At 44.1% G+C, this 12,943-nt stretch overlaps 1 protein-coding gene across 1 annotated transcript in view; it reads right to left on the reverse strand.

Moving 5' to 3' along the window:
* The window catches only part of ABCA4 (ATP binding cassette subfamily A member 4), a 125,345-nt gene that overhangs the window by 82,135 nt on the left and 30,267 nt on the right, over positions 1-12,943 (reverse strand). Inside the window, exons 4-8 of the mRNA XM_027113942.1 lie at positions 12,280-12,369; positions 9,730-9,970; positions 8,574-8,713; positions 7,783-7,899; positions 6,690-6,887 (exon numbers count right to left, since the gene is read on the reverse strand). Of these exons, the coding sequence (XP_026969743.1) occupies positions 6,690-6,887; positions 7,783-7,899; positions 8,574-8,713; positions 9,730-9,970; positions 12,280-12,369 (786 nt within the window). The remainder of the gene's footprint in view (positions 1-6,689; positions 6,888-7,782; positions 7,900-8,573; positions 8,714-9,729; positions 9,971-12,279; positions 12,370-12,943) is intronic.

The following is a 12,943-nucleotide window of genomic DNA, read 5'->3' on the forward strand; positions in this document are numbered from 1 at the left end:
ACAGAGAATCCTAAAGATGCTACCAGAAAACTACTAGAGCTAATCAACGAATTTGGTAAAGTAGCAGGATACAAAATTAATGCACAGAAATCTCTGGCATTCCTATACACTAATGATGAAAAATCTGAAAGTGAAATCAAGAAAACACTCCCATTTACCACTGCAACAAAAAGAATAAAATATCTAGGAATAAACCTACCTAAGGAGACAAAAGACCTGTATGCAGAAAATTATAAGACACTGATGAAAGAAATTAAAGATGATACAAATAGATGGAGAGATATACCATGTTCTTGGATTGGAAGAATCAACATTGTGAAAATGACTCTACTACCCAAAGCAATCTACAGATTCAATCCAATCCCTATCAAACTACCACTGACATTTTTCACAGAACTAGAAAAAAAATTTTCACAATTTGTATGGAAACACAAAAGATCCCAAATAGCCAAAGCAATCTTGAGAACGAAAAATGGAGCTGGTGGAATCAGGCTCTCTGACTTCAGACTATACTACAAAGCTACAGTAATCAAGACAGTATGGTACTGGCACAAAAACAGAAAGATAGATCAGTGGAACAGCATAGAAAGCCCAGAGATAAACCCATGCACATATGGTCACCCACCTTATTTTTTGATAAAGGAGGCAAGAATATACAATGGAGAAAAGACAGCCTCTTCAATAAGTGGTGCTGGGAAAACTGGACAGCTACATGTAAAAGAATGAAATTAGAACACTCCCTAACACCATACATAAATATAAACTCAAAATGGATTAAAGACCGAAATGTAAGGCCAGAGACTATCAAACTCTTAGAGGAAAACATAGGCAGAACACTCTATGACATAAATCACAGCAAGATCCTTTTTGACCCACCTCCTAGAGAAATGGAAATAAAAACAAAAATAAATAAATGGGACCTAATGAAACTTCAAAGCTTTTGCACAGCCAAGCAAAACATAAATAAGATGAAAAGACAACCCTCAGAATGGGAGGTAATATTTGCAAATGAAGCAACTGACAAAGGATTCATCTCCAAAATTTACAAGCAGCTCATGCAGCTCAATAACAAAAAAACAAACAACCCAATCCAAAAATGGGCAGAAGACCTAAATAGACATTTCTCCAAAGAAGATATACAGACTGCCAACAAACACATGAAAGAATGCTCAACATCATTAATCATTAGAGAAATGCAAATCAAAACTACAATGAGATATCATCTCACACCGGTCAGAATGGCCATCATCAAAAAATCTAGAAACAAAAGTGCTGGAGAGGGTGTGGAGAAAAGGGAACACTCCTGCGCTGCTGGTGGGAATGTGAATTGGTACAGCCACTATGGAGAACAGTATGGAGGTTCCTTAAAAAACTCCAAATAGAACTACCATATGACCCAGCAATCCCACTACCAGGCATATACCCTGAGAAAACCATAATTCAAAGAGTCATGTACCAAAATGTTCATTGCAGCTCTATTTACAATAGCCCAGAGATGGAAACAACCTAAGTGCCCATCATCGGATGAATGGATAAAGAAGATGTGGCACATATATACAATGGAATATTACTCAGCCATAAAAAGAAACGAAATCGAGTTATTTGTAGTGAGGTAGATGGACCTAGAGTCTGTCATACAGAGTGAAGTAAGTCAGAAAGAGAAAGACAAATACCGTATGCTAACACATATATATGGAATCTAAGAAAAAAAAATGTCATGAAGAACCTAGGGGTAAGACAGGAATAAGGACACAGACCTACTAGAGAATGGACTTGAGGATATGGGGAGGGGGAAGGGTGAGCTGTGACAAAGTGAGAGAGTGGCATGGACATATATACACTACCAAACGTAAAATAGCTAGCTAGTGGGAAGCAGCTGCATAGCACAGGGAGATCAGCTCGGTGCTTTGTGACCACCTAGAGGGGTGGGATAGGGAGGGTGGGAGGGAGGGAGACGCAAGAGGGAAGAGATATGGGAACATATGTATATGTATAACTGATTCACTTTGTTATAAAGCAGAAACTAACACACCATTGTAAAGCAATTAGACTCCAATATAGATGTAAGAAAAAAAAAAAAAGGAGTTCTGGAGCCACTGAACCACTGTCCACAGAAGGGCCAGAATGGCCCCAGAGACATCCTCCTGGGCCTTCAGGAATGGACTGAAAGTCCTGATTGTAAACCAATTCACAAGGTTAATATGAAGAGTGGCTTCACATCCTGGTTAATGCTTACACACAGTCAGTCTGAGAAAAAGCTACGTTCCTCACGTGGTCTGTGGTTCAAGGGTGGACATCCTTGTGGTTCATAGAAAGAGCTGCCATGCATCAAATGGCTCTACTATGTGCCCAGCCCTCTCCAATCTCATCCTCACAGCTGCTTGGAGAGGGGGGCACTAACAGCCCCACCTAAGAGATGGGGAATCGGGGGCAGAGAATTTATACACAGGTTTAACTAGTCATGGCACTAATGTATTGAGTGCCCTTCACACTTCACTCACTTTTATCTTTAACAACAACTCTGTGAGGTCTGTTGTTCTATCTGGATTTTACAGATAAGAAAACTGAGCCTTAGCAGGTAAAGTGTCTTTCCCAGAGTGATGTAGCTCATGGGCAGAGATCCAGGCCCATTTATCCTCACTGGCAGGTGAGAAGGTTCCCCAAGCCGTGGCCTAACATGGCATACAATGACCAAGCAAGGCAGCTCGGGAGGAATGGGACACTCTCCAGGATACTCAGTGGAATTTCCAGTAACTAAGGCCTCACCCCGAGCAGAAAGAAAGAGGACTTAGCCCTTCTATTAGGTGAAGAGAAAACTTACTGAATCACTCCCCTTTCCTGTAATGACAAAAGGCTTAAAAGTTTGCTCTTAGTTCTTGGACCTTCTGTTGTTCAATACCACATGTGAGTGCAGCACTGACCTCAATTGACATAATTTACATTTTAGAGTATTTTTGCTGAATTTTCCTGAAATGATTTTTTTCGTTTTTGGAATAGGCAGGGAAGTAGGCATCAAGGCTGGCCCAGAAGTTCTCACAGCTCTTTAAAGGAAGTCATATTACTGAAAAGGAGAGGCTCAGTCAAGCCTTGAACAGCCTATGAAGGAACATGCTTGCTGCCCTGTCCCGGAGAGGCCCTTAGAGCCATCCCGAAGAGGTTTTCATGCCCTGTCTGCTACCGAGTAGTCCTCAGGATGAGAGCTGGGGAGTTTCCAAAGCTCCTCCAGACTTCCCAAAACACAAGGACAAAAGCAGAAAATTCCAGGACCAGTTGTAATGACTGGATTCTACCTCACCGCTTTTCAGACACCCCCCAAGCCCCCCTCCCCCCCTTCTCCTTTCAGTTTATTCCCCATCACTTTCCTCCTTCTTCCCGCTCCCCTGCTCCCCAGGGCAGGAAGATCAGAAACCTCAGCATAATTACCTGCTGGGTTTCTGCCACCATCAAAACCCCTCTTAGGAACCCCTGGGGCAGGCCATTGACCTGTGGCAGTCTTGGCCTTTGCTTAGGAGCATTTCGCTGGGCTAATGGGATTGCAAGGCCCTAGGGAAGTGTTGGTGGCTTATGTGAGATGCGATTAGCAGTTTTGTAATCCCTAGAGGAGCACCAGGAGTGGCTCAGTGGCTGGGCCTGATTTCACTAATTCCACTCTCCTCCTCCCAAACAGTATTTTTTGTTTGTTTGAATTTTACTAAAAAGTTAATATTTATTAAGTGCTTACTAAATGCCAGGCACTGTCTTAAGTGCTTTGCATGAATTAACTCAGTTAATTCTCATAGCAAGCCTATTAGGTAAGTATTATTAATATCCCCGCTCTACAGATGCAGAAACTGAGGCACAACTAGCAGGGATTTGAACCCAGGTGGTCTGGCTCCAGAGATTGAACTCTTAACCATTTAATATATACTAAGTATCTGCTGGGTGCTTGGTGCTACATTAAGCACAAGCTACATGGAAAAAATGATCCTTCAAGAAAACAAGCCCTTTACATCACCGTGCAAATGTCAAGTCAAACCTAAGACAAGAAGTATTCTTTATACTGATACGTAGTACCTCACAAAAATATTGTGAGACCCACTGAACTCTATTCTGCAAGAATAAAGGAAGAGACTGCCTCCATCTACACCCCATCTAAAAAATCCTGCCTATATTATAAGCACAGTGGTGGACAGTGGCGGGCATGGCCAGGGATGGGGACTTAGCTGGTAGAGGCGCCGTGAGAAGAAGACGATGTCAATTGAGTAATCGTACAAGGGGACTCCAAGCTCCCACCAATCTAACAGGTTTGTAAAAATACAGATTACCAGGCCTCTTCCCTGGGAATTCTGAGTCAGTTGATCTGGGTTTGTGTCCAGAAATCTGTTTTGTAAAAAGCACCCATGGTCATTCTTGTCTTCAGACAAGTTGGGAATCACTTTGTAATGAGCTGAACTTTGGTTGTGCTGCTGCCACACCTGACCCCTTCTGAAAGGCCACCTAGAGAGCCTGTGCCGATATTTCCATGGTTCTGGAGAGGGAGCATCACACACTCCGGGGAAATTCTGGTGGCACCAAGGGCAGCAGGGAGTCTTTAAGAGCACTGTGGTGACAGCAGGTGCTGGGCTTTTTCTCATGAGTTAGTTATCCTCAGGACCAAGGAGTCTGGGGAGAGGGGTGTGCTCTTGGGGGCCACTGGCTTAATTCCCTCTCCTATTGCCCAGAGCATCTTCTACCTGCTCATGGTTCTATATGACATGAGGCCCAATGGTAGGTGTGATAAGCCCTCAGGTGGAGATGTTCCCTGGAAGTTTGAGGTCGAGAATTCAAAAATAACTAGGATGGGCTACTTGACTCTGATAACTCCAGCCTGCTGATCTGCCAGAGACGGACATGTTAACCGCTAACTTGAGTCTAACTTGAATATGGTCTGAAAGAGATGTAAAGAGGGGGCCAGGGGTGCACAGAGGAGTGAGTGACTAAACCTATGTCGAAGCAGAAGTGACATTTGAGAGCTAAGTCTCAAAAAGTGAATGAAGAGAAGCTCAGTAGATGGAGAAGGAAAAGTCCTTTCAGACTTCTCTGCCTTGTGTTTCTTCTTTTGGGGAAATACCCTCCCCCACTTCATAGTAGTCATGCACAGTCCATGAGACTCAGATGAAGCTAACTGCGCTTGCCTTACCTCGTGGTGGCACACGATCCGCTGAGGGACTGGGACAGGTAGAGCGGCCAGGCCAATCTGAGAACTCTCTAGGAGTATTATGTATGCTACGGGAAAGCCACTCCCTCTTTCTGTGTAGTTTTTGGGGTAAAGATGACCACTGAGGGCTGTGAGCAGCTGACACACTACCAAATGGAAAGGGTCTGGCTGAGATCAAAGTTGGGCCAAGGCAAGCAGAAAGGTAAAATGGAAGGACACAGTGTCCTAGGTCCCCTGAACTTCCGGGTTATGTCAACCAGTAAATTCTCTTTTTCACTTAAGCAAAAAGGCTTTCATAAATAGGCAGAGAAACAGCCATTTGCAAAGGATGAAATCATGAGAAGCTGGGGTGTCCCTGAGGGTGGTGGGAGGAGCTGTGGAGCAGAGCTGAAGATGTATGAGTTAGCAGAGGCTGGGAAGGTGGGCTGGAGCAGGTTTGGAAGGGACCTGTGTTCCCTGAGGATGAGTCATTAAGATTGTAAGAGTGGCAGTGATGCCAGCAGATGTGTGTTTGGAATGTAACTCCGGTGTCAGCGTGGAGAAGCGCCTGAACCAACAGAGACTGGACCCTGGAGTCCAGGGAGTGAGCCTTTAGAACAGGCTAGTGGAGAGATGACAAGGCCTCTGGGGCTCAGAGAGCCTGGCAAGCAAGAGGAGGAGTGGAGACATACCTAGAGATGAGGAGCCAAAGCTCAGTGACTGGACGTAACAGAGGCAGTGGAGGAGTCAGGACAGCAGGCTCTGAATTCAGGCACACCAGATCTGCATCCTGTCTGTTCTACCTAATAGATGTGAGATGGGATCTTATTTAAACTCTTTAAGCCTCAGCTTCTGCACCTGTAAGTGGGAATGATGATAGCATACACTTGATGGAGCTATCAGAGGATTGAATGAACTAAGGTACGTAAAAGCGCTTAGCACGGTGCTTGGCAAAACGTTACACAGTAAGTGAGAGCTGTTGTGTGGAAGGTGATTTAAGGTTGACCCTTAAACCTCTAGCTTGAGAATTTGGAAAAATGCAGAGGACCGTGATCAGGATAGGAAATGCTGAAGGAGGATAGGTTTTATGGGTAGTGAGAATACAAGTTTGTTTTGGACACGTTGAGGCTGATGTGCCTGTATAACCCAGGGGTGGGAGTGACCAGCAAGCAAGGGGACCTCGGAACTTGAGGTTTGGTGGACATACCAATGGACAGCCACTGAAGCAATGGCAGACAGGAGATGGCTGAGGACAGACACGACACTGTATGAGCTACAAGGCAGAAGGAGTAGCCAAGGAGGAGTCAGGGAGCTGTTAGGAGGCAGAAGATGTGAAGAGGGAACTATTTAATTGTGGATAAGCTGTTAGAGAACAGGATCCATCTCTGGGGGCTGTGGGAATTCTTGTTTCTTCAGTGGGGAGAATGAGATTTGAAACCCAAGACCACTTGACTTGCTAAGGGATCTCTGACTCCACCTACAGGGCTGTCCTGGAGGGGCCCAATGTGGCCCTCAGGTGGCTTGCTGCCCTTACCTCCAGGTATTGATTAGCCAGGCGTAGTGTGCGATCAGTGATGTTAAATATATCCCTCCAGTCGAAGTTGTCCATGTCATCAGCCTGGCCCTCTCGTGGGCCCCTATAGAGGAAGTTCAGTACGGCTTCGGCAGTAATACCTTCTTCACCAAGCTGCCTATTCCAAGAGGCTTTTACTGTTGGGTTCTCCAGGGTGTCCTTGGGAAGAAGCAATACAGTTACAGCATTTAGAATTCCACAGGGCTTCCCTGGTGGCGCAGTGGTTGAGGGTCCGCCTGCCGATGCAGGGGACATGGGTTCGTGCCCCGGTGCGGGAGGATCCCGCATGCCGCGGAGTGGCTGGGCCCGTGAGCCATGGCCGCTGAGCCTGCGCGTCCGGAGGCTGTGCTCCGTAACGGGAGAGGCCACAGCAGTGAGAGGCCCGCGTACCGCAAGAAAAAAAAAAAAAAGAATTCCACAGGATCTTTGGTCTTGTTTTTAGGCCATTTCTAATTTTTAACAAATGGGATAGACTTTAAGGCTCCCTAAAAATCTAGTGGGTTTTCTTCCTCATAAAGCATATCTATCTATACCCCATTTCCCCCCAATACATAGGTCTCTACAACAGAGGGGAGACGTGTATGTGGGGATGGGGCAGAGGGACAGGGAAATGGTATATAGGAAGCTTTCTTTTTCTTAAGGATTTTCTTTGGTTCCCTTTTAATTATCCCTGCTATGCAGGACTCTTATCTCCTGGTTTTGTGAAACTGAAAATGAGACCAGAGAGACACGCTCAACCACCTTTTGCAGTTACAGAGCTGGCCCCTTGGGGAGATGCCCCTTTGAATGTGAGGCCCTCAAGTGAATTCATAACAGGAAGAAACCTCAGGAGGTTACTGGTCTTATGGTGGTTTTCACATTTCCCCAGAGTTTCAGAAACCTATATCCCACCCAAAGCTGGTGATTCCACATGATGACAGCTTCCAAAACTGGTGCTTATTATATTTTGATCTAACTCCAGGGGTGATTAACCCTATATTGGGTAAAGGAAACAAATGGAACTTTCCTGGCCTTTCTCCTCCCCCCGCCTCCCGACCTCTAATACCATCCGTACTCTGATCATGGTCATCTGCATGCTCTTGTCAAAGAAGTACCAGATCTGGGGCCCTACTTCTTCCCAGGCTTTGACCAACTTCCTGAAACGCTCCAGCTCTTCAAACGTCGAGTTGGCCTAAAACCAGACAGAGACAGCAAAAGAATGGAGAGAGAAAAAGTGAGAAAGAATCTTGGTTGTACCTTTCCTGTCACAAACCCTCAATATTTAGGAAAGGCTTTTCAAGGAAGTGTCTTTATTTTCTCAGTTGATTGATATTTCCCAGAACAATCAGCTATTTCCCACCCTCCCAGATTGACAGAATCTTATTTCTTAGTATCTCAGAGGTACTCATAATATTGATGATGTTATTGTCTCAGAACCTCATTAAAGCTGGATTTGGACTCCCTGTGAGCAAATGCTCTTCCTCCCTTCCTCCCTATCTTTGTCTGTTCCGGGTAGCCAGGCTTCAGAGAACTGTGAACTCTTCCCTTAGGGATAGAATTCAGGCAGTGAGGAAGAAAATCTCATTGTAGGCTGCATAGAGAGGGGAGGGCCAGGCAGGGGCATTGGTGCAAAGCCTTCCAATGATGTCTGTGGATGGGGGAGGAACCAAAAGTCCACTTAGCAAAAAGGAAACATGAGGCCCACCACCAGGAGGGCACAGTAAAAAATATAGACACACACACACACACACACACCACACACACCACACTCATTCACACATACACACACATGCATGCACACACACTCTCATTCTACTGGGTAGCCAGAGGAGAAGGCAGAAGGGACAAGACCAGCTGGGACCTTACATTCTTCAGTATCCTGCGTATTGCGGGGGAATCCGGAGTAAAGAGGATTTTTCCCATCAGCAAAGGCTTTGCTGCCCTCCAGGCTATTTTGGTTAGAGGGTTTGACTCCAGGCTCTGGATCAATGCATTACAAAAGGTTGCTGTCAGGAGAGAAGGGACAAATTTTATAGAAACTCCCCGTTGCTCACAGCTAAACATAGTCATTAGTGTGTTCAAATCACATGTCTCATTCAACTGTATGCTGGAGGATTTGACAAATAACCTAAATTAATAGGCTGTACCCCACCAATAACAAGCTCATCATTAGTAAGTAAAAATGCCACAGTGCATCTCAATAAAGGCCTCATCAGAGAAACAAAGGATGGGGCTTGCCTTGTGGTTTTTTTTCTGCTTTAGAGGAAGGTTGAGAAGCCTGCTTATGCTTATTGCAAGGAACAGAGGCCATTCTCAGATGAAAGGGACCAAGAGGCCAAACAAGGCCTCCCCTTGCAATCTCAGCTTTAGTCTCAATAATTTCCTTTCAATTAGCTGCTTAACTTCTCTGTTGTGTGTGGCTGTCTTAGGGCCCAGCTGCTTTTGGTGTGTGCCTTGCTGCTGCTTTTCAATTTTTAACTAGAGGGTTGCCCAGCTGCATTTCGTCCGCACCCCACCCTCCTTTACCCCACAGGAGCCAAAAAAAAATAGTGAAAGGTGGGAAAGATAACTTGCCAGCAACTTGCCATTTGGAAAATAATTCAGTACTACACACACGGATTTTCACTACATTGTGTTTGTAAAAACATCCCACAGCCATGTTTACTCTCCAGAGCCCTTCTGACCCCAGCTCTGCTTGCAACTCTGGGTTGCCTCCTCATTTATCTTTCTCTTCCTCTAGAACGTAACCCTAGTTCAATCAGATCAGTGGGAAATGTCCCCTCCGTTCCCATTCCAAGTGGGTCTCAGTTCTTTCCATGGCTCACTTCCAGAATTCTTTATGAGCACTACCCGCGTCCTGCTTGGGGAAATGGACTCTCTGGAAGGAGAAGCCTCTTTGCCCAAGGCCCCTCAACAAGACCAAGGGAAAATCAACCCCAGGATTAATTTCACCTGGAAGTGTTAACCCATCAGCTTAACCAACATCAGAAGCCAATTTATATGCAGGACTTAGAAAACTTACTTGTTCTTTTGTCATAAGAATAGATAGGATCTTTCCTTGTGGAGTCAATCCCCAGGAAGGCTTTATAGTTATTGTCTTCATACCAGTTGAAGGAGAACACCCGAGAGCCTCCTCCCTCTGGGTAGCCACACAAGAGGTCAGACAGGGTGCCCATCAGCTGTGTGAACGTCTCTGGACCGCCAGTCTGCACGAGTGGCCTGGTCACCCACAGCAAGTCTTGAACACTTGGTCGGTGGATGAACTATGGCAAGGCAAAGGCTTCAGGTTATGCTAAGGTAGTCAGAGTCACAATCCACTGTGAAGTCAAAGCTCCAAAGTTTGGGGAGACCTTTGCATAGGCATTTGATTTCCAGGTTTGAAAGAAAACATATATATGCTTAGCAATCCTTAATCCAGCTGTGAAATAAAATCTACTGCCATCCACTCAGGGCCTAGGAGGAAACTAGGATGAGCCTTAAAGAAAATAAAAGAGTTAACCTCCAAAGTATTTCAATATTATTTCTCTTTTCCAGTCCATTTAGTTTGAATTCCTTGGGAATGTGTCCTTGGGGAAACATAGAGAATATTTCTCTACCAGTCAGTTCTTAGGTTCTGTTAACCTACCAAGATGGAGCTACTGGAAAACTGGGAAATAAAATAGAGGAGTAGCTCTGTCCTAGAAAGGCAAAGTCGGGGCAAATTTCTTTGGCCAAATAGTTTAGAATTTAGCTTTCTATATTTGGAAAATTATCTTCTTATTGGCTTAGCTTTACCAAATGTGAACTCTTCCATTTCCCTGAAATGTGTGGTTTGTGGTTTCTTTTAGTGTTTGTGTGTGTGTGTGTGTGTGTGTGCGTGTGCGTGTTTTAAGATCTAAGCAAATATAGAACAGATGAAGTCTCCATTCTTGGGAAAACTATTTTTAAATTCTTCACCAAACTAAGAAGAGGCTGGTGGTCATCTCTCCATATTGGTACCGGTGGCACTCAGTGGCCTTGTTTTCTGAAGGTAGATCTAAAATGCTGAGAACTAAGTTGAGGGCTGCCAGAGTTGCCAGGGTCTCAGTTCCCATAATACCATTTGACTTTAAAGGAAAATACAAAATAAAAATCATGCTGCTTTTATTCCCAAAACACACTTGGTTACTTATTCTCAAAGGCACTTGGGGATTTAAAAAACCATTAGAAAAAAACCATTAGGATTCAAACAGGTGAGACTGAAAACAGTTCTCCCACTGCAATAAGTGATGTTTACCGGTCATCTCCTCTCTGTCCACATGCCAACACTTGCTCTCTGAAACTGCTGAGCACCATGTAGAATCCACATATTGAGTCATGCCTATAATCACAGTCTAGGCTTCAATAATAAAGATGGAATCTCAAACTGCTTCAACAACAGTTAAGTCTTATGACAGTCTTGTAAGGGGTTATTACCATTATTATGTTGCTCATTTAACCAAAGCGCTCCGAGATGAAGGGGCTGTTCCAGAGTCAAATAGTCTAGTATTAGTTAACATAAATTGGGCCATCTGCTTCAACGCAGTCACGAATGCTAGGCTTGCTATCTAGACAGACAAGAAACCTTCTGCAACTCCCACATGGAATTAAGAGCTTTAATATGCTTTGGAGATTAAAAAAAAATTCTCTAGCAACTTCAACCCTATTATACTGATATGAATTTTTAAAATGCTTATGAAGAAAAGAATGTTAAACACAGACTCCCCCTGCAGCAGGTGGCCATCAGTACAACGGGCCCTTCTCTAACTTTCCCTGCACGGCACTCTGCGCAGGCTGAGCTTAGTTTTATGAGGAGAGATTCTAACCATGCAGCTTTCCAGGCTGGCAAAGCCCAAGTCAGCTGAGAATACTGGAGGGGAAAAAAAGTTTAGGGAAAATTATATTTCCCCTTTTGCCTCTCTTTCATAATCCTCATTACACTTGAAGATAATTGTTCGTTTCACATCTCTCTTCCCTGTTGGACTATACATTTCACAAGGCAGTGACCATATCTGTCTCTTCATCATTATGACCCCAGCACCTCTCATCTGCTGAGTGGAGAATCATTTTATATATGGGCAAAGGCTTGGCATTTGATTAAACTGTGCGCATCTTTTACAAAACAACACAAAAAGTCACTATCTTTGTGATGAAATGAGTATGTAATATGTATGTAAGACACTTAGTGCCTGTAAGCACTGTGTAAGTGTATGCGATTACTATTAATGGTATAGATTTATGTGGATTTCAAGAGCATAATAGAATATTGGATCACATCAGAAAGAGCGGAAAGACTTAGATTCAGCTGTCAGTCCACTAATAATCTGCTACACCAGACAGAGTGTTCTTTCTTTCTAGGTGTGAAATTAGACGAACAGTTCCTTTCTTACTGCCTCCGACCCAGGAGCACAGATAATTAAGGATATGAACAGGTTTTTGAAATTGCTAGATGGAAAGATTAAATGTATTTCTCCTTGAACAGGTCTGAGGTACAATTAAATTATCTGACGTAATAAGTGTGATAAAATGGTGGAAAGATATAATGAAATTATATTACTATCATCAAGCCACTTACTTCTTGAATTCTTGGCGACATATCAGATAATATTCTTCCCCACGATCTCAGATTGATACCTTGAGAACTGCTGTCCAGGAGTTTGGGAAGCTGTAATTTATAGGAAAAAATATTTTTAAAAATATAGTATATATATGTAGTTCTACATATATACACGGGTGCTATCTGATCTCCTGTATGCTTGAAAAATATTTCCTCCCTTCTTTTTGATCACGGAACCTCTTCTGAAAGATTGCTTTCAGAAACAAACTTCTTTCGTCTACTCGAGAAAATCAAAGGTTCTTATTCTCAGCCCTGCTGAGCTAGGCAATCACAAATAGTTTCATGGTGACATTAAATACACCAAAGTGATTCTGATTGCTGGTTTAGCAACACCAGACAAGGCTCCTGGAGGAAGGAAGACAGAGCACAGCTGCTGGGGTGTAAAGGAAGGCCACGTGCAGAGGGTGCCCACCTGTTCACCTCGGGCTTCCTTGTCATTGTTGTCCCTTTATGTCCTTTCCAGACAGGTTGTGTCTCTTCCTCTGTTCAGCACCACTCTTATGGAAGATTCGGCCAACTCCAGAACCTTTCTTTTTAAAGCTGCGATTGGCAGCCTTAAAGAGAGAGAAGTTCCCTTGCAATCGATTCTCTAAGTGACGCCAGTGTTCTGGTGACCCCAGGC

This window comes from Aethalodelphis obliquidens, unplaced genomic scaffold, assembly GCF_003676395.1.
Source record: "Aethalodelphis obliquidens isolate GAN/ISIS:26980383/991018 unplaced genomic scaffold, ASM367639v1 scaffold13, whole genome shotgun sequence".
Lineage (NCBI taxonomy): Eukaryota > Metazoa > Chordata > Mammalia > Artiodactyla > Delphinidae > Aethalodelphis > Aethalodelphis obliquidens.